Source organism: Notothenia rossii (assembly GCF_949606895.1).
Source record: "Notothenia rossii genome assembly, chromosome: 7".
Taxonomy (NCBI): Eukaryota; Metazoa; Chordata; class Actinopteri; order Perciformes; family Nototheniidae; genus Notothenia; species Notothenia rossii.
Window position 1 is genome coordinate 74,222,015 of NC_136905.1, and position 17,552 is coordinate 74,239,566.

A 17,552-nucleotide genomic window follows, 5' to 3' on the forward strand; every position below is an offset into this window, starting at 1 on the left:
AATATATAGTGTGACTATAGTGGTGTTTTTCAGGGACTTGTTTTGTCTTTTTCTTTTGTTTTTCACCTCAGGTTTATAAAATGTCTTTGGATGAGCATCAGGACTAAAAGAGAATATTTACAGACCAAGCAAATATGTATACATATGACATACTCGCACACTTTTGTTGTTGTTGGCAGTATCACAGAAAGAAGAAATGTAAAAACTGCTCCACCTGTTAAAAATCTGCTCAAAGATTGTTGGTCTACCCTGTCAGAGACTCTATGAGTCAGCCTATCATAACAACCTAGTGAGGCTGTCCAACAACTTCATCTCTGACCCAAACCATGTTCTGAACAGTGAATATGAATTGCTACCATCTAATCGGAGATACAGGGTCCCACGATTCAATAAAGTCAGACTGAAGCACTCCTTTGTGTATCAGTCAATCCTCACAGTAAACACAGAGCTAAATCCCAGATCAAATGCACGCTGAAGGCTCTTTGAGCATGTTTTCTCTCACTGATTGTGCTGTTATGTTAAATGTTTGTTGTTTGTGTTTCATGTATTGTGTCTGGATACTTGTCTGTTGATGTTGGACATGGAGCTGCTGTGACGCAAGTCAAATTTCCGACTTGATCTGACCAATAAAGTAATATTGTATCGTATCGTATCGTAAAAAATGTAATTACTTAATAAAACAGATTTCTTTTTTTCAAATTATCCTATTAATCTCCACTAAAAGATACACATACTATAACTAAATTAACTAAACATAAGAATTCTATAATAAGTTATCAATAAGAATTGTTTTTTACATTTTTCTTCAATGCAACACAAATCTTTAAACTATTTGTAATTAAGACTTCATCCTAAAATGTATTGGATCATATTTTTTTTAACTCAATTCTAGTTTGTTTACCAATTCATGCATCTCAATTATTAATGGTATTAAGAATACTGAAAGATTTAAGGTTGAATAAATCACTGCCATGCACAATAATTGATCAATAAATATCAACCCCTTCATAACAGCAGCTCATGCAGTAACCCCTAACCATTCCATGGACACTAGTGACATCCAGTGGTCATGTTGCGTGAATAACATTTCAAAATAAATGCCTTTTGTTATTCCATTTCTTGTTAGGGGGTGCTAAACTCTGACAAAGCTGCAGACAAGAGATCTATATAAGACATTGTAAAATTGTAAAAAATAAAATAAGATGTGTAAAAATAATAGGTTTATAAATATCTTAGTTTGTTTATGACTCTCTATACCGTTACAGCAGAAGTTCACGCTGAGTGGACAGATTTGACCAAAACAGCAGATGCTAATCAGAAAGTGATGATGTCAGTGAATGAGTCACACCCATAAAAAACATCAACACTCCAACTGAATATCACCTGACTTATGCATGATATGCTGCATTTACATCATTACCAAACACTGTTCATTTTAGCCAAAGGGTATCCATAATTCTGACTTCTGAACACTATGGAGTTATACAAATCAACTGACTTTGTTACATCCAACCATATTTCAGATATGGCACCACCAGGCAACCTCTTCTTGGCCTCTTGTATCTAAACCCCACATGTGTTTCTCCCTAGGAGCGATACTTAAATAGAAGAGAGCCATGTTAAGAGTGTAATGTGTGTCACAATGTCTTCTGTGGAAAATAAAGCTTGTATTTATGCTTTTGTGAATACATCCAAACTTGTTCTCACTATATATTTGTTTTACTACAACCTCTTTAGTTTACATTTTGCTCAGGGTTGCTTTTTCTTGAGTCAAATGCTGATGGGAAATAGTTTAAGTTTCATTATTGCTATTAGTAAAGACTTCCTTTATTGGAAGTGAGCTCAAATGATTGACAGGAATTAGCTGAGTAGAGGGGAAGCCTTGAGTATGGAAACTGGGCATAATTGTAAAACCAACATTTTGCTAAAGAGAAGTCAATGTTAAATGATGTTGGTTTAAACATTATTTTAACATTAACACAATTTTAAATGACTTGTAAATAGTTGGAGTTTGTAAAAGATTTAAAATAGACTCTGCGCTCAGCTTTTTGGAAAATGAGATTCAAGAATTGTTTGTTTCCACACTGTTTACTTCCCTGCCGGGCATGTGTGCCATCTGTCGTCACCCAGGAGAGTTTAATAAAGGGCATTTGAAAAATGCCAGATTTGCTGAAGCTGTGAGCTGAATTATGATGTTGTGTTTATGTCACCAAAAGGATAATGGATCCAACGAAAGATTTATAATAGTATAGTGCATCATAGTATTAATAACATACTGTGCACTGCATTTTCTAATGACTTAAACACTGTTTGTTTATTTATAGAAATAAGAAATCAAACACTTACCATTGGGTGGTCAGAAGGTGGCGGCAGAGGCCCACTTGCATTTTACTGCAGAACCTCATGTGCACCTGCCTTCTCTGAGCCAAATGTAAATACAGTACAATGCGTGCAGGGTAAACAACAAATGGTCTTTTTATAAGGTGTGAATTTCAACGTTGTGCTAAAGGTCCTGGCCATATGTAAACAAGGTGAGGTGTTGGAAAATTAGGCTTATTATACTTTAAGGACATCATTTTTTAAATTCACGAAACAGCCTGCGTGTGAAGACTACTCTGCATGCTTTGTTTATAATGTAAATTGAAAGGCAAAACTCTGCAGGAAGAGAACCATCCATTGCTGCAGCAGACATTGACTTGCCCTTGGAATATATTTGTGAATGAACCCAGGCAGTGGAGCTCTATCCCTCCTCATTTGGATAAATGTCACGCGTTACCTAACAAGCGAATCAGTGTGTTTTTTTGTCATTCAAGGGAGGGTTAGACTGTCATTTTGTTGCCTTGGAGACAACAAATCAATAGCATCATGCAGTATCTTCTTGCCCATTCCCAATAAGAAGGTTCAGTCGCTGCTGCCGTCATCAGGGCTCGAGGGGCGGAGGGGTTCGAGTCACCTGTGCTCTGATTGGCTCCTGCTGGTTATGCGCTGCCATTGAGGTTTTTGGCCCGTGCCGAGAGGAGGTGTGTCTCCGGCTGAACAAGCAGACGCCTCTCGCATAAATACTCAACACAGCTGAGGTGATGATCAGACGCACCAATTTATAGAGCTGTGTTTTGTTCTAAGACTTTTTCCCCGCAGAGTTACTTTCGGTTTACGTGAACGTGCTGTGCTGCCGTGGAGAGAGGAAAGAAAGAGAAAAAGTAGTCCCCGGCTGTCATTAGATTCCCCAATCAGCAGAATTGGCAGCAGGTGTGAATTCATGTCTGTTTTTTCCCCGCATATATATTGGTGAGTACTCGCATCTTTTCCAGTTTCACCTATCCACATGTTAGCAGCTGAGGTGTGCTTACCTTGTGACTGATAGACATTACTAAATCATGAATCAAACACTGCTTTTGTTGGCTTTGCTCCTGCCCGCTAAGAACAATGAAGTAGTTGTGGTTTGTTTTGCTTGGTGATTTCCCTCAGAATAAGACACCTTTGTTACACCCACTCTTGTTTCCTTTTAAGATTTTCTATCGGGTGTTGCCCCTGGAGTTGGAAATGTCATGTCACACGGCTTGGATATTTAAATGTTATTCTAGGTCTCAATTTCTTTTAAGGAAATGATTGTCAGATTCCAGCTTCATAAGTTGCCTGCATTTGATGACCCTTCTCAAAGGTCACAGTGGTCACACAGTGTTTTCTGTCAGCAATTGTTAGGGATAAAATGCATTTTAAATAGGCCTACTTGTATTCCTTTTTATTTTTCAAAGTTGAAAGTTGAAACACATAGCTTACTTTGCTGTATCCTCAGATAAAGTAAGATCCTGCATTCATTCTTTGGTCTGTAATACTGCAGGTGCAATTTAAGAAGAGATGCACTCTGCTCCTATCTATTATCAGTGACACTTTTTACATTTCCTTGTGCCATTCAGCACTCTCACTTGTTGATGTACTTCTTGAAACAGAGAATGGATTATAAGCCTTTCTGTTATCATACTGCCGATTGTTTTCCTGTCTGTAGAGAGGATATGCAAGATGCTTTGAAACATTGTTTTCGAGCACTGTTCAAACCTCAGCAGGCTTCTGGCTGTCTCTACCAGGAAGTTCAGGCTCGACCTCTTTACTGTAACCACACTTTGCTCTCTTGTGTGTGCCTACGAACACTAGATCAATGTTATCTTGTCTGTGATGTTACTTTTATTAAAAACATTTAATAAAAAAAGGCTTTTACTTTTATTTTTCAGAGCTATATCTACAAATCTTTGTGCGTTATTAGATTTGGATGCTGCGAGTTAACCTACACTGTGGTTTTTCATTTGTCTGAACAGGAAGACATTTTTCTCACAACAATAGCTGGAGCTCATCTCACTTGTATGCATGGCATCATATGAAAACTAAGTGCAAGCTGCTAGACATATAAGGTCAATAAGATGTTCATTCTCACACCCATCACTTAGATTACCACAAGGCACTGGAGCAGTAGCTGATCCATGATTTAATTTCAGCGGTAGACTCAACCCATAGGTATCTGGATACAACCCATTCATTCCATCACAGTCCTGGGGGTCTTACTGCGGCACCACCCACATACCTGCGCAGCTGTGTGACTCCGGCATGGCACGTCAGTAACTTTGTCTTGTCTCCACACAGGCTGAGATTTATGATAGCTGTAGTAGGAACTGTGGGGTGGCAGAGGGGAAACAATGTTGATAACGCATCATGCATATTCTCCCTCTTGTGGAGTGAGATTGTTGCAGAGACCACTTGGCTCTTGTCCTCGCCACTACTTTCCAGACAGGAGCAAGCATGGCCTTGGGCTTTTTATAGCCTTGAGACGGGTGGATGAACCCGGGGCCATGCTTGGGTAATGACTGAGTCTTTGAGCATCTTACAGAATGTTTTTTTTTTTTTTTTTAGCGGCCCTTGATAAAGGTGTAAAGCCAGTGTGGCAGATGGCAGTACTGACTTTAACAACTAGCTCTGTTAAAATGTGACTGCTAGTGTATGAATGGCTGTAACATGAAGCGAGTGCTGTTCACTATATAATGAGGTGAGGTAGTTGTTTTAAAAGTAGAAATGGAAATGGCTGCTAAACACTGGGTCAGCGCTTTTGTATGCCAAGGGTTGTGATCCACAGGGTAAAAAAGATCAGATCATCACTTTTTATTTGGCCTTTAGTGTATTCTGTGGCAGTAGGTAGTGATACTTAAGAAAACCCTGTAAAGGATGTCACTGGTCATCTTTCATGGAAATGTAAGTTTGAGATATTGCACGAGAAAACTCTAGAACCACATTATATGCAATGTTTTGTTCGATCAATTCGATATTACATTTTATTTTTTAGGAAGACTGAGAAAATAGCCAATTATTTACATTTGGCATTTAAAATTAAACGTTTGCCAACTTGCATGACAAATAAACCGAAAAAAATTGCTGATATATTTTTAATTGACAAACAGTTTTAGCTTTGAACTTCAGTAATCCTTCCGATACGGGCTTTGGAGACTCAGTATGTACATGACTAAACTTCTTACACGCTGTCTATCTGTGCCGTGGCATTAGGATGAGCGTTATTGTATGTGGGTCAGGAGTTACAGAGGGTTACTGTCGTCGTCATCATCAGCCACTGTCGTCATTGATCAATAAAGGCCATTAGAAACATGCTAGTGCTGATGTATTCTATCGAGCTTACTTTTAACTAGCTGTGGTCCATGCTGATCTTACATCAAACATATACAGGTTACTTGTAAAACACTTAAAACACTTAACGTCTCCTTAAGCAATCAAGTATTCATCTCTGTGTGAGGGACGCACTCATCAGCCCTGCGTGACACAGCAGTAATAGATGTGACTGTGGTCCATGTATGTTTGTTTCCTCCTAGGTTAACTTGTTACATGTGCACCCCCACTTCCTCCTCATTGTGCCCCTTTATGTTTTATTAGGCCGATGTTCTGTTATTCTTAGCCGAGCAGGATGTTTATACGATCCCCGAACAGAAATATGACTGGCAAGGCCTGAGTGTTTATCTTTCTTTCCCTTCCCTCCCGCTCCTCTTCTCCTCAGGTCTTCACTGTCACTGTTCCTCCCTCCGTCCCCACCTCCGCCCTCTCTGCATCCCACTCAAAGATGAAATAAGTTTAAGAGCAGCCCCAGCTGACATTATTATTTCCATGTTTAACCTTGCGTTCCTTCAAGCCCCCTCCTTTTTGGACATCCGTCTATTCTTTTGGTCAAGTAAGCCATGTCCTCTAACTGGTGCAGTTAAGGTTACTTTACGTAGATTAGAGTGGTGCAGCCTTTAAATGTTGTGTCAGTGTTTCCTCATGAGGGAGATGAGGGGTGTGTAAATGTAGGGATGGAAAAACTGATTGATAGACGCCATTGCTTTAGGGGTTAATGATCTCTGGCCGTGAGTGACTCCTGTCACATGACACTCTGCTCCTCAGGATGAATGTGTTAAATGTTCTTCGGTATTGACTTCTCTTTGATGACTGCAGGTTTTCCACAACATCATCAATGTGATTGACAGTGCTTCAAGAAGTTGTAGATGCACAATCTAAAATCCTAAACTCTATAGGCTATATCAGAAAGCCATGAATGGAGACCTAACTTTTACTAAATTACACTTCCAAGAGTTTGATGTAAAATGCAAAAAGGGAGAATATTTGGTCAGCAAACTGTTGAGTCCAAAACAAGAGCTATCTATTATTAAATAATGTGCTTCCATAAACTTTATATCATACCAAAGAGGATTATCGAATTTCCTCAGTTACCTTAGTCTTACTTTTCAATCAAATGAAACCCTAATTCATAAAGATATTATTTGTCCACCACAGTTCTGTGTGCAGTGTGACAGTTGGTGTACAATAAACCTCTTTTTAAATTTAAGATAATTCATGTTCCAGTAAACATGGATATTTATAGATTTCTGCAAAAAGATTATTCTGAGCGTGAGTTTTGTATGAGTCATACGCGGTACAACACATTTCTCTGAACACATGTTAACATAATTGGTCCTTATTTTAAAACCATATTTCTAATCATCACTACGGTATAATTTTCACCGTGCTGTGGTCCAAAAATAAATATTTACATTTATGATTCAAACTAGGTCAAGCAAAGCCCACACAACTCTTTCCTAAAAAAAAAACAATTCCATTAAACCAGATAATGTTAGACTTTTGTCGTGTTCTGTTTGTCTTGTTCCATATAGCCAGTGACCACACACACACCACAGGCCTGTGGCCACTGACCACAAGGTAGCAGGCTTTAAATAGAGAGCGTGAGAAGGCCGCTCAGCATCTTGTCTCAAGACGCATCTGTCAGTCCAGGCCCTGCTTCAAGACATTGGATAATGAATGCACTGAACATGAATAAACAACCCTTTTGTGATTTTATTCCAAAATGGAAAGTTTGGCCACGCTTTGATGGAATTGAGTGCATCAAGTTCCAACCCAACCAAATACCATAACACGCCCCCAGCACACTCTCTCACAATGACTGTTTTCTGGTTGCCACTGCAAGAGCACATCAGCTTGCATTTGGAAGCGGACACCTTATACAAGCCATATTGTGTTCTGTGCGGCTTTGCAGCTCACAAACTGGATGTTTGGTTTGCTGTTGTCAACATGTGCAGAGGAACAAAACCATGACTTGGTTATCTTTAATCTTTGTTCCATTCAATTATTGATTTTCAAGGACTTTTAGTAATTTCTTCTTCTTCAGTGAAACCTGTCCCTCTTTAGTATGAGTCGAAAGAGGGAGAAAATCTATAAGGGAAATTATTAAAAATCACTTTTAATCAACACAATAAATGTTTTAGTATTAAAAGGTTTGCGCGTACATGCCTTCTTGGAATGGCATGCTTTCTCTTTTCATTTGGACCTTGAGGCCTATTGCACAGCATCTAATCAAACTCATTTTTTCTTTTCACCCCGCAGCCCAGTGTTTGTTCCCGGCCGAGATATGACTGAGGTGATGATCAACAGCACCCCCATGGAGGACATGAGGCTCAGCCCCAGCAAGGACAGACTCTCCTTTCAGGTAGGACATGTGCATACTGAACTGCCACTTACATGATCCCATACCCAGAAGAACTAAATAATGAATAGAAGACTAAGGAAACATTTCAATAAACCCTTATTTTTCATCATCTATTACGTTGGAGACATTGGAGGTTTGTCCCAACATTAACATACAAGAAGTGTGATTTACTGCAGCCTGTCACAGGAATGAACCCTGCAGATTGAGAGAGATGAGAGAAAGCGGCCATCAGGTGGTCTTGACAAGGTGTCGCCAGCGGCTTTGTTTTACTGTCAGCTCAACAGCGCCATTTTGGATACTAAACTACTTAAACACACAGCTGCTTGCTTATTTTTGTGTCTTGGTTGTCCCCAGTGTGTAGTAGGATTTTAAAAGAGACCTATTCTGTATCAGCATCTTCTTAAAAATAATGGTTTGATAATTAAATAACTAATTATTTTTGAAACGAAGGTTAATGAAGCATCGTGGGTTCAGAGGTGCCAATGGTGTTTTAACCGCATGGGTAACAAAATATTCTTCAAAAAAGCAGAGGCTTCTCATTTAATAGACCTGAAAGGTAATTGTCTATTTTTAAGATAAATAATCTCATAGAAATTGATGTCAATTATTTATCTGAAAGGTTTGCATTCATAAACCTAATACAGTGGCCTTGTAATGCCCTTCAGTACTGTATGTAGATGTCAACTTTGAAAGGAAATAGACTGACCCGGAGGAAGAGCCTGGCTTCCTCTCCAGTTCACACCCCAGCTGTGAGTCCGTCTGAGAGGATGAGGAGCGGATGAGGGGGAGAAATTAGAGAAAAGGAGGAGGCTGCTGCTTCTTCACTCTTTCCATCCCTATTTTGTATTTACTCACCTCGGCCATTTGCCCAAGGTCCCAGTCACTCCTTAGAGAAGCAGTGATGTTGCCTCCAGTCACTTCCTCAATAACGGGTCCCGGGGGCTTTGACACAATTTGTGTGACAACTAAATTCCAGCTGCATCTAGAAAAAGGTTTTGAAATGAATGTGATCTGCTAGTGAAGAAGGATGAGGAAATGGTTACTGATTTACTGAATCATCATCTCAAAAGGCAATGTCAGGATTCAGATATAAAGTTGACCCCAACCTTACTCCCACAGAAGATCCTGAAATAGCCTGTATTGTGCTTTGCCAATGTCGCTGCTTCCTGCCACTAGAAGTGAAACAAGTTATGACATGTGTTAGCTATGAGTCCAAAGGCAAGGTCATTCTACTAATTCCCCTTGGTGCTGACGCACAGTGAGGATTGGTGATGCAGGTGAGAGTATGGAGATGCACACAGGCATTAGACTTAAACACACACACACACACACACACACACACACATACACACACACACTTATAATCACACCTCTTAGCATGGTTCTATAAGCAGCTGCTTTTGGAAAATGTAAAAGCTGCTGAAAAACATATACATGCTTCTATAACCTAACATTCACAAGGGATATTTATAGCATGTTTGTCTTTTTCCTCTCTACTCATCCATCTCCTATGGAATTCATGAAGACTTGGACACAGCTGGATCCCCTCTATCTCTTCCCCTCTCGTCACAGTCTCTCTCCTGCCTCTTCTAATGCTTTCTTTCCACTCGGCTCTCTGCCCAGACAGCGACATTGCTGAACCCCCCCCCCCCTCCTCCCTCCCTCCTCCTCCAATGTCTTAGAGTGAAATATGCAGGTCTAAAAATATTCATCCACTTTATCCAAACAACAGCAAAAAATGCTGTTCTTGGACCAGGAGTGGCAAGCCTTTTCCCCTGGGCCAGCTCTCCGGTTCCTGAGAACAGAAAGTCTGAGTTTGATATCCAATCTTGCCAGTACAGGGAATGTATGTAATCTCTCTTGTCCAAATGTCTCTCATGCCCTTCAGTTTGGATCCAAACATTTGAGAGAGATGTTTATAAGCAGACGTATCATACTGGATTTGCAGAGAATGCGGCCGATCATGATGTTCTTTCCTAAACCTTTTTTCCATCTCTAAATTAATATGAAATATTCAGCACTTACGGCTGACTTTTATTTTAGTTGTACACAAATCCCGTCCCAGTAAACCTTCAACCTTTTTCGTGTTTTTACTGTTTGAAATGACCTGGTTTTGTTCTTGTAATCTTCTGAGCATTTGGTGATGTGGTACTGGATTTGAAGTTGGTAAGCAGCTACGAGCTGCTTGGCACAGTGCCTTTCAAAGCATTTAGATTTAACATGATGCAGCATTTCCTGTAAGTCTTACTAGACATGCCTCATTTACCCGTACACAGTCACCAGTGTAACAAGTTCTTTTGCAATTTTGTTATTGGGTGAGCACCTATGTGGAAAGCTAGCTTTTAGAAGAATGTGGGCTGGGCAAGAGCAGGTATGCCACTGGGATCTTAAGCAACCACTTCCCTTCACAGATGTTTAGTCTTCGCATCACTTCCTTCACAGTTGTTTAGCCTCGTAGTGGTGCCTGCAACACTTCTACAAGGTTCAAGACTAAGTTCTGGTATACTTGGCACATCAGAAATATGCTCAAAAATCATTTCTTGCCTTACAAAAGGGGACAGTGTACTCTCCTGGCTTGAAACGACATCCTCTGCCATTCAGAATACAGACTGTATTAACGCCTGAGGTTATTGATAGATTAATAATTCGTATTTTCCCTCTTTTCTTTGCTCTCCAGATCTTCCCGGACCCCTCAGACTTTGAGCGCTGCTGTAAACTCAAAGATCGTCTGCCATCCATCGTGGTTGAGCCGACAGAGGGAGAAGTCGAGAGTGGGGAGCTTCGCTGGCCTCCAGAGGAGTTTCTGGTCAGTGAAGAAGAAGAAGAGGAAGAGGAGGAAGAGGAGGAGCAGGAGCAGAATAATGGCAACATCCAAAATGGACAGCCAACACAGAATTCTCAGCAGTAGAGGCTGTGTTGCAGCACCCATACTGCCCCATTTCCTCTTTCTTTCTGATAGACTGTCTTTTCCTGGTTACACTGCACCTCAGCACTCCCAACAAGCTGGCAGACACGGATTCAGTGTTGCGATGCCATCTCGTTGCCCTTGACACCAAAGCCATCAATCCCAAAAGAGAAGCAATACACCCAGGCGACACACTCTCACACAATAACTTGTCCTCCTGGACTTCAAACCCGCAAAACTGGACTTGAAAAGGACTGACATGCACAACCAAACCATGCCCACCACCATGTGTGTCTCAGCCCAGAACAGATGTCCTGTTGCACAGCGGCAGCTCGGTGCTCCATGGACAGCTCTTACACTGCAGGGGGCTGCAACTGCTCTGTGCTTTACTCCAAAATGGCTGGCGTCATGACCCCAGAGATTTCATACTGGCATACAGATTTATTGTGGTTCCTGTGGAGATTATCGTCTCCAGTAACAATGTCCATACCTGTGTTGTCAGTTTCTGGATGTTAGTTATTGTGATTGCCACTGCTGTCCATAGATTTGTTTCTGAGAAGTGTATGTTTTGTGATTAGTCTGTTTTTTGAGAAGTGGTTGTTTTGTGTAAAATGTTATCCAACCCCCCCCCCCCCCCCTGAGAAAGTCAGGCATTCACAGTGAAAAGGCAATATGAAATTATTTTTAGAGAAGTGGGCAGAAAGTGGAAGAAAATAAAACCAGCATGACCTGCTATGCTTATGCGACGCATTCATTGTACAAAAGCTTGTTGTGCAGTAAGGGCACAGTCACGCAATGATGCTCTCGTCATCACATTGGCCCCTTTGAGCCGTATGACAAAGCAAAATATTACAGTAAGAACAAAATCTGAGGCTAGCAGGTGTACTGTTCAAAAGGGTAAAGCTGAGTCAGGAGAGCGCGTTATTTTTGAAAAAACAATTGATGAAGCAATGTACAGACCAGATGAAGGATGTGTAAATACTTGTACTGAACCTGAGGCCTTGTAATGCGCTGATCTTGTTTTTACTATGGGTTTGGCTTACTTTTTTAGAAAGGCACAGACTGAGAATCACTTTGAGATGTCCACACCTGAACGGAAAGTCTCTGCTTGTCTTCCTTTTCGACATCATGAAGTTCAGGTCATGGAGACTTCATAGGACATAGTTCACAAATAAGTAAGGTTATAGCTGACAGTATTAAACTCATTAGTTCACAATAATTAATCCTGATGTTTGCCATAAGCTGTTGATGGGAAATTGTATATGTTCTCTGGTAGTAATGTGGTTTTTCTTTTTCAATTTCAGAAGTTGGTGTTCTTTTGTTCACTCTTTAAATCACCACTCATTGTTTTTCAAAGAAGTCTTCTAAGTTGTAGAAAATATGTCACTTGTGTACACAATATGAAATGCTGTTGTAGAAGCATGATTGAGATATGTCTGTTTTGTAAATTCTCATTGAGTGGCATTAGGGCTGTGTACAGAACATCTCTTTCTCCTGTCATCTACAGTTCCCACATTGTTTTTGTAAAGCTCAGGGAGATTAGCCGCCATCTTTCTCTTGTTTTTTTTGTATTTAGACCACTTTTCTCTGTGATGATTACAGAGGCTGTAAATAAACATTTGAATTTGCTATCCAACTGTGTGACTGCTGTGAAAATAATTGACTGAAGAGTGACTGCGTCTTTTATGGTACAAGACGTGGTAAATAAGTAGTTTACATGGGTAATCCTTTAGCGATTTATAGTGTTGTTTCCAAGACTACTTTCATTTTCCTTTATGTGAAACCCGCTTCTATTTTCCCCACTCATTTCACCTGCAGTGGTTACAGAAGAGCGGTGTTACTTCCTGCTCGGCGTCTTTCGCATACATAATCTCTCTTTCTCTCAACTAGCACAGATACATGTATCAAATGCCTATGTAGAAGCGAGAACAGGAACCATGCTATTTCCTGTCTTCAACTTGTTCACATGCAATCTGACTGCTAGTTAAAACAAAAGCTAATTCCTGAGCACTAAACGGCTTTAATTTCGAAGTTCTTGAAATGTCACTTATGTAAAAAATTAGTTTTTTTTAAATGTGATGTATTATGGAAAACTTTAGTTTGACCTACACATGTTTAGGGGCTTTATACCATTGAAGGAATATCCAGGATTACAGCCTATTAAAGTCTGGAAGAAACTCCTCACGCTCGACCCATAAACACTCGCCACAATGATACAAGACTAATAAAATGTGGTTCAGTAGAAAAGCTCTAATGGGGAACTGGGACATTTACAGGAATAAACAACTTTTTGATCACTGACACAATGGGAACTTCTCAGGTGATTTGCTATGCATGGTATTATCATTGAGCCAATAGGTCAAGTTTGATTACCTTGTACCGGGAATTGTCCATCAGAGTTTCTGCGCTAGGCCAAAAGCCTGACAGATTGTGCTATGGTGGTACTCTCACTTCCTGGAAGGGGAACAATGAACTGACATTTTATCCTGCTTCCGTCTTCCTGGAAAAATTGAACATAAAGAGTTATTAATACCCCGACCCAGCTGATAGTGTTGGTCAGCAGCAGTGTGTGTGTGTGTTTGTGTTTGGCCCAAGGGGCTGATGGGAGCCTTCTGAATAGGTCAGAACAGGAATGTCCTTTGTCCCTTTAAAAAACTGCTCCTTGATCTCCCTGGAAAATGTAATGAGATCATGGAAAGAAGAAATAAAAAGTAAGACAACCGCAGTGTTCGGAGGGACCGCATGAACTTGGAACCAGCTACGCACTTGTGTGATGTCAGCAAGACACCTCTGAACTTTGTGTCGTCTTTCAAATAACACTGGAAGAAATAGTGAGAAAGCAATATACTTCAGTTTTAATTTAAAAAAAGGCCTAAGGGCGTATGAAAGGATGCCCTGAAGCATCTTCCTGCAGGATTTTGATATAATGAGCAGCTCTTCTCCTTCAGCCACTTGTCAGGTGTTTACACAATAAGGAACCTTTGCAATCAAAGACTGTTTAAAAGCAACCGGTAATTGAAATTAGCTTTGCATCTCCAAACTTGATTAAAAAACTAAAGGATTATGTAACATCATCAGTTACAATTCCCCAAAACACATTTTCAATCAATCAAAACAACATGTTTTGACAAAGTTAGAACTTTCATTTTGTTCTGTGCTTTTCTCATCAGTTTGAAGTGAGCAAGGCTAATTTGGCAAAAGGTCACGTAGAATAATGTCATGTGCCAATCAGGATTTAGCAACATTTGAATCAGAATGGCAATTGTGTGAGTGTTTGCTTATGTTGCCAATGTACAAAAACTGCTAAACCAAGCTGAGCTTAGCAGCTACTGGCTTCAGTTTCATATTTACTCTACCAGCATGAGAGTGGAATCTATCTTCTTATCTGACTCAACAATAAAGCCACTGAGAATGTTTCTCAAAAAATGCTCATCCATTTATTTATTTAATGTGTATTTGAATAGGGACAGATGTAACATAAACCAATGCAACACAGCAAAACGGTTATAGCCTGAGCTTATTTGCAATGTCTCTCCTTAGATGGGTCTTTAAAACACATAAAACTCAACAAAAGATACACAATAGACATCCGGTTAGACTTGATTAATAACTATTCATGTTGTTGTTGTAACTTGTATTGTTGCTTATCCAGTCTATTTTATGTTTTGAAAATGTCTTCACACTTTCCCTGTGTTTATCAACCTCTCTGTTGGTGGTCAAAGGTGACAGCCCTCATTTCGTAATTGGTAAGATGAGTGAGAGTCACAGAGTATTCGGTTACATAGGGGAACGGAGTGTGTCTCACACACCATTGTTGGCGTGAGACACAGTATCTTTAAATGTGTATGTGTGAGAGCGTGTGTGCCTGGCTATGTATTAAAACTGTTGTCAGAGCCCTCTGAGTGTAGACACTGATAGCTCTTCTAGCTCATTCTTGGAATTCTTTCCAATGGAAACAATCCCATCGCTGATCCCAGTGTGTCAGCGGAGTCTGACCTGCCAACCCCTGAATTCTCCCTGACTCCCAACTATAGTCCACATTAACGCTGCTTCACTGTCACTCCTCTAGATAAACTCACACCATGTACCCATAAGCCATAACATAACCCCTTCCTCTTCAATCTGTCATGTGGAGAAAAATAATGCTTATCCTGTTCACTTTTTTCCACTCCCTCTCCTCATTTTACATCCTTTACCCTCATGTACTTGTTTTCTTGTTCTTTCTATTTTTTGCCCTCCCAGACTTTCATCCCGTTCTGTTGTTTCAGCAAGTTTCCCATACTTACATGACAGTAGAAATGTACTCTGCATTCCCACAGCGCAGGTTATGTAATGTAAGTTAACATTTCATTGTAAACAGCACCCCTGCTCCTATAACCTTGCTATTTTAGTGCTGCAACCTTATTGCATAAGCCACCAAGGTTATGTGTGCATGCATTACTGTGTCTATGAGATTGTGCAAAGCTTGCAAAGGGGCACATGTGCTCAGAGGTTTTATGTATAACCGTGTCTGTTATTATGAGTGCCATGTGCGTAAGGGAAAGATTCTTTTCCCATGGTTCCTCAAGTGTGAGAAGAAAGTAGAGCTCTCAGGACATGAAGCAAAAGCTCTGCGGGTTATTTATAACCTGTCTGGAGACGGCCCACCATGCGTAGACACATATCTGGCACTGTCAACAAGGGAAGAGCTAGAATAAGATACGCTGGAGAGGCATACAACAAGAAGGGGGGATTAAAAGGTGAAGGGGTCGGGAAAGGAAAACGAAGGATGATGAGGATGTGGAGCATTAAGAACACCTGCACTGAGACCACAGGTACACTTTTAACTAGTACATTCATTTAAACAAATACTTTACTTCAGTAACATTTTCAGTTACTTTTATTTATTTCCACTTTGTTACCTTAGCAACTACATTTCGGGGGAAATATTGTACTCTTTTAGTCCTCTACATTTATTGGATAACTTTATTATTCACACATTTAACAACTGCAACAATAAAGTGATAAACACAAGCATCGCTCAATACTATCTTATAATATAATAAACATTATTTTGAAATAGGATATTCTGCATAATGAGTACTTTTAATGTCTACTCTAAGTATATATCTATGCTCATACTTTTGTACTTTTACTTAAGCAGGATTTTAATCGCAGTTATTTTGCTTGTAACAGAGTATTTTTATGGAATACTTCCACCACTGACTGTGACATAGATAAATCACATGGTAGAGACTGATTGTCTCTCTTTACTGCCAACTTAGATAAGACTTGATGAGTTAAGGCATAATGCAACCATAGCGCTTGGATGCTCACAATACTATAAAAAACAAATGCACAAGTTTTCTAGAAATCAGTGAGTTAACTAGTTGTGTTGCATTCTGTCCTTCAACCTTTGGAAACCCCACAGCGCCATGTGATACACCACTCGAGCACAGAGGACCACGAAGTAGGGACTGATATTCAAAACAAATCCTCCACAAAATCCTAATTAATCAGAAACAAGCATAGTCAATACTCAACAGAGCAGCCTTTGAAGAAATAATTAACTGCTTGGACGGATGACTCTTAGCACACATGGACCCATTCTCTGTTTTACAGGATGATGTAAGGTACATGTTCAACTCATCGACAAGATTTTAGAGCTTTGATCAATACAAGTCTGATGGCATCTGCTCCATACTCTGCGTGTTAATGTGCTAAACCACAGGCTGCTACTCTTCCATAGGCTGTTGTTGAGATAAATAGACAGCTCATGGCCCTTCCACTCTAATCCTCACTGCCTAGGGACCAGAGTGGAAAAAGGGAGGAAAGAGAGACGGGGTATAAGATCAGGATATAGACGGAGATAAACATGCAGAAATGAGGTTGCAGAGCTTGGGTTACAGTGATGTTACAGGTGTGAGGCGGAGACATGCTGTCAATGGGAAGTGAAGTGAAAGAGAAGAAGACTTAAGTTAGATCAGCCATGTCTGCTCTTTGAACTAGCATAAAAGCACAAGAGGTCATTAGAGGCAGGAATGTTTTTTTTTCTCCAAAAAAGCCTCGTTAAAGTGCTATCAATAGAAAATAAACCAAAACACAGTGTACAATGCCCGAAAAAAGTCACCTTTTCTCTCCCACATGGATTTATGTAAGTTTAATGGCATGTCTAACATAAATTAATGTAGATGGTTTCTACGTTTATCTGTTGCATTTAACTTGGCTTACCTCCCATGTCGTTTTTATCAGCAAACAAAGCGTGTTTTTAATGGATCAAAATGACTTTGATTTTTACCAGAGGGTTTAGATATTTGGAATTCTCAAAGGGAATATGATTAAGAGTAACTGATCAAATTGCTTTTACTAAATTATCTTGGACAACGGCCTTTAATCATGTGGACGTGCTGTTCTTTTGAAGGTGAGTTGGAACTAAACTGAAAAAAGAGCTTGTTTCAAAGCAAAGTTTTTTCCGTTCCCTCTGAAGTGATGCGTTGACCCTTGAGAAGTTTATACTGAGAAAGCTATACAGTTCACTCAGTCTCTCAGATAGAGTGCATGCCATAGGGAGCAGGTCATGGAAAAGTCTTGAGTTTGACTAAGTGCACTCTCTCTTTTGCCCTGTCTGTCAGTCCGTCA

At 40.0% G+C, this 17,552-nt stretch overlaps 1 protein-coding gene across 1 annotated transcript; it reads left to right on the top strand.

Moving 5' to 3' along the window:
- The first annotated feature begins 2,960 nt into the window (after positions 1-2,960).
- Positions 2,961-12,570, top strand: lbh (LBH regulator of WNT signaling pathway). The gene is made up of 3 exons (XM_079693593.1): positions 2,961-3,288; positions 7,927-8,029; positions 10,707-12,570. The coding sequence occupies exons 1-3, from the start codon at positions 3,260-3,262 to the stop codon at positions 10,935-10,937; spliced, it is 363 nt and encodes a 120-aa protein (XP_079549719.1). The 5' UTR covers positions 2,961-3,259; the 3' UTR covers positions 10,938-12,570.
- The last annotated feature ends 4,982 nt before the right edge of the window (positions 12,571-17,552 follow it).

Coding starts and splice junctions, on each gene's coding strand:
- lbh (XM_079693593.1), top strand. CDS start 3,260: ATGTCTGTTTTTTCCCCGCATATATATTG. Junction 3,289..7,926: donor TTTTCCCCGCATATATATTG/GTGAGTACTCGC, acceptor TTCACCCCGCAG/CCCAGTGTTTGTTCCCGGCC. Junction 8,030..10,706: donor AGGACAGACTCTCCTTTCAG/GTAGGACATGTG, acceptor TTTGCTCTCCAG/ATCTTCCCGGACCCCTCAGA.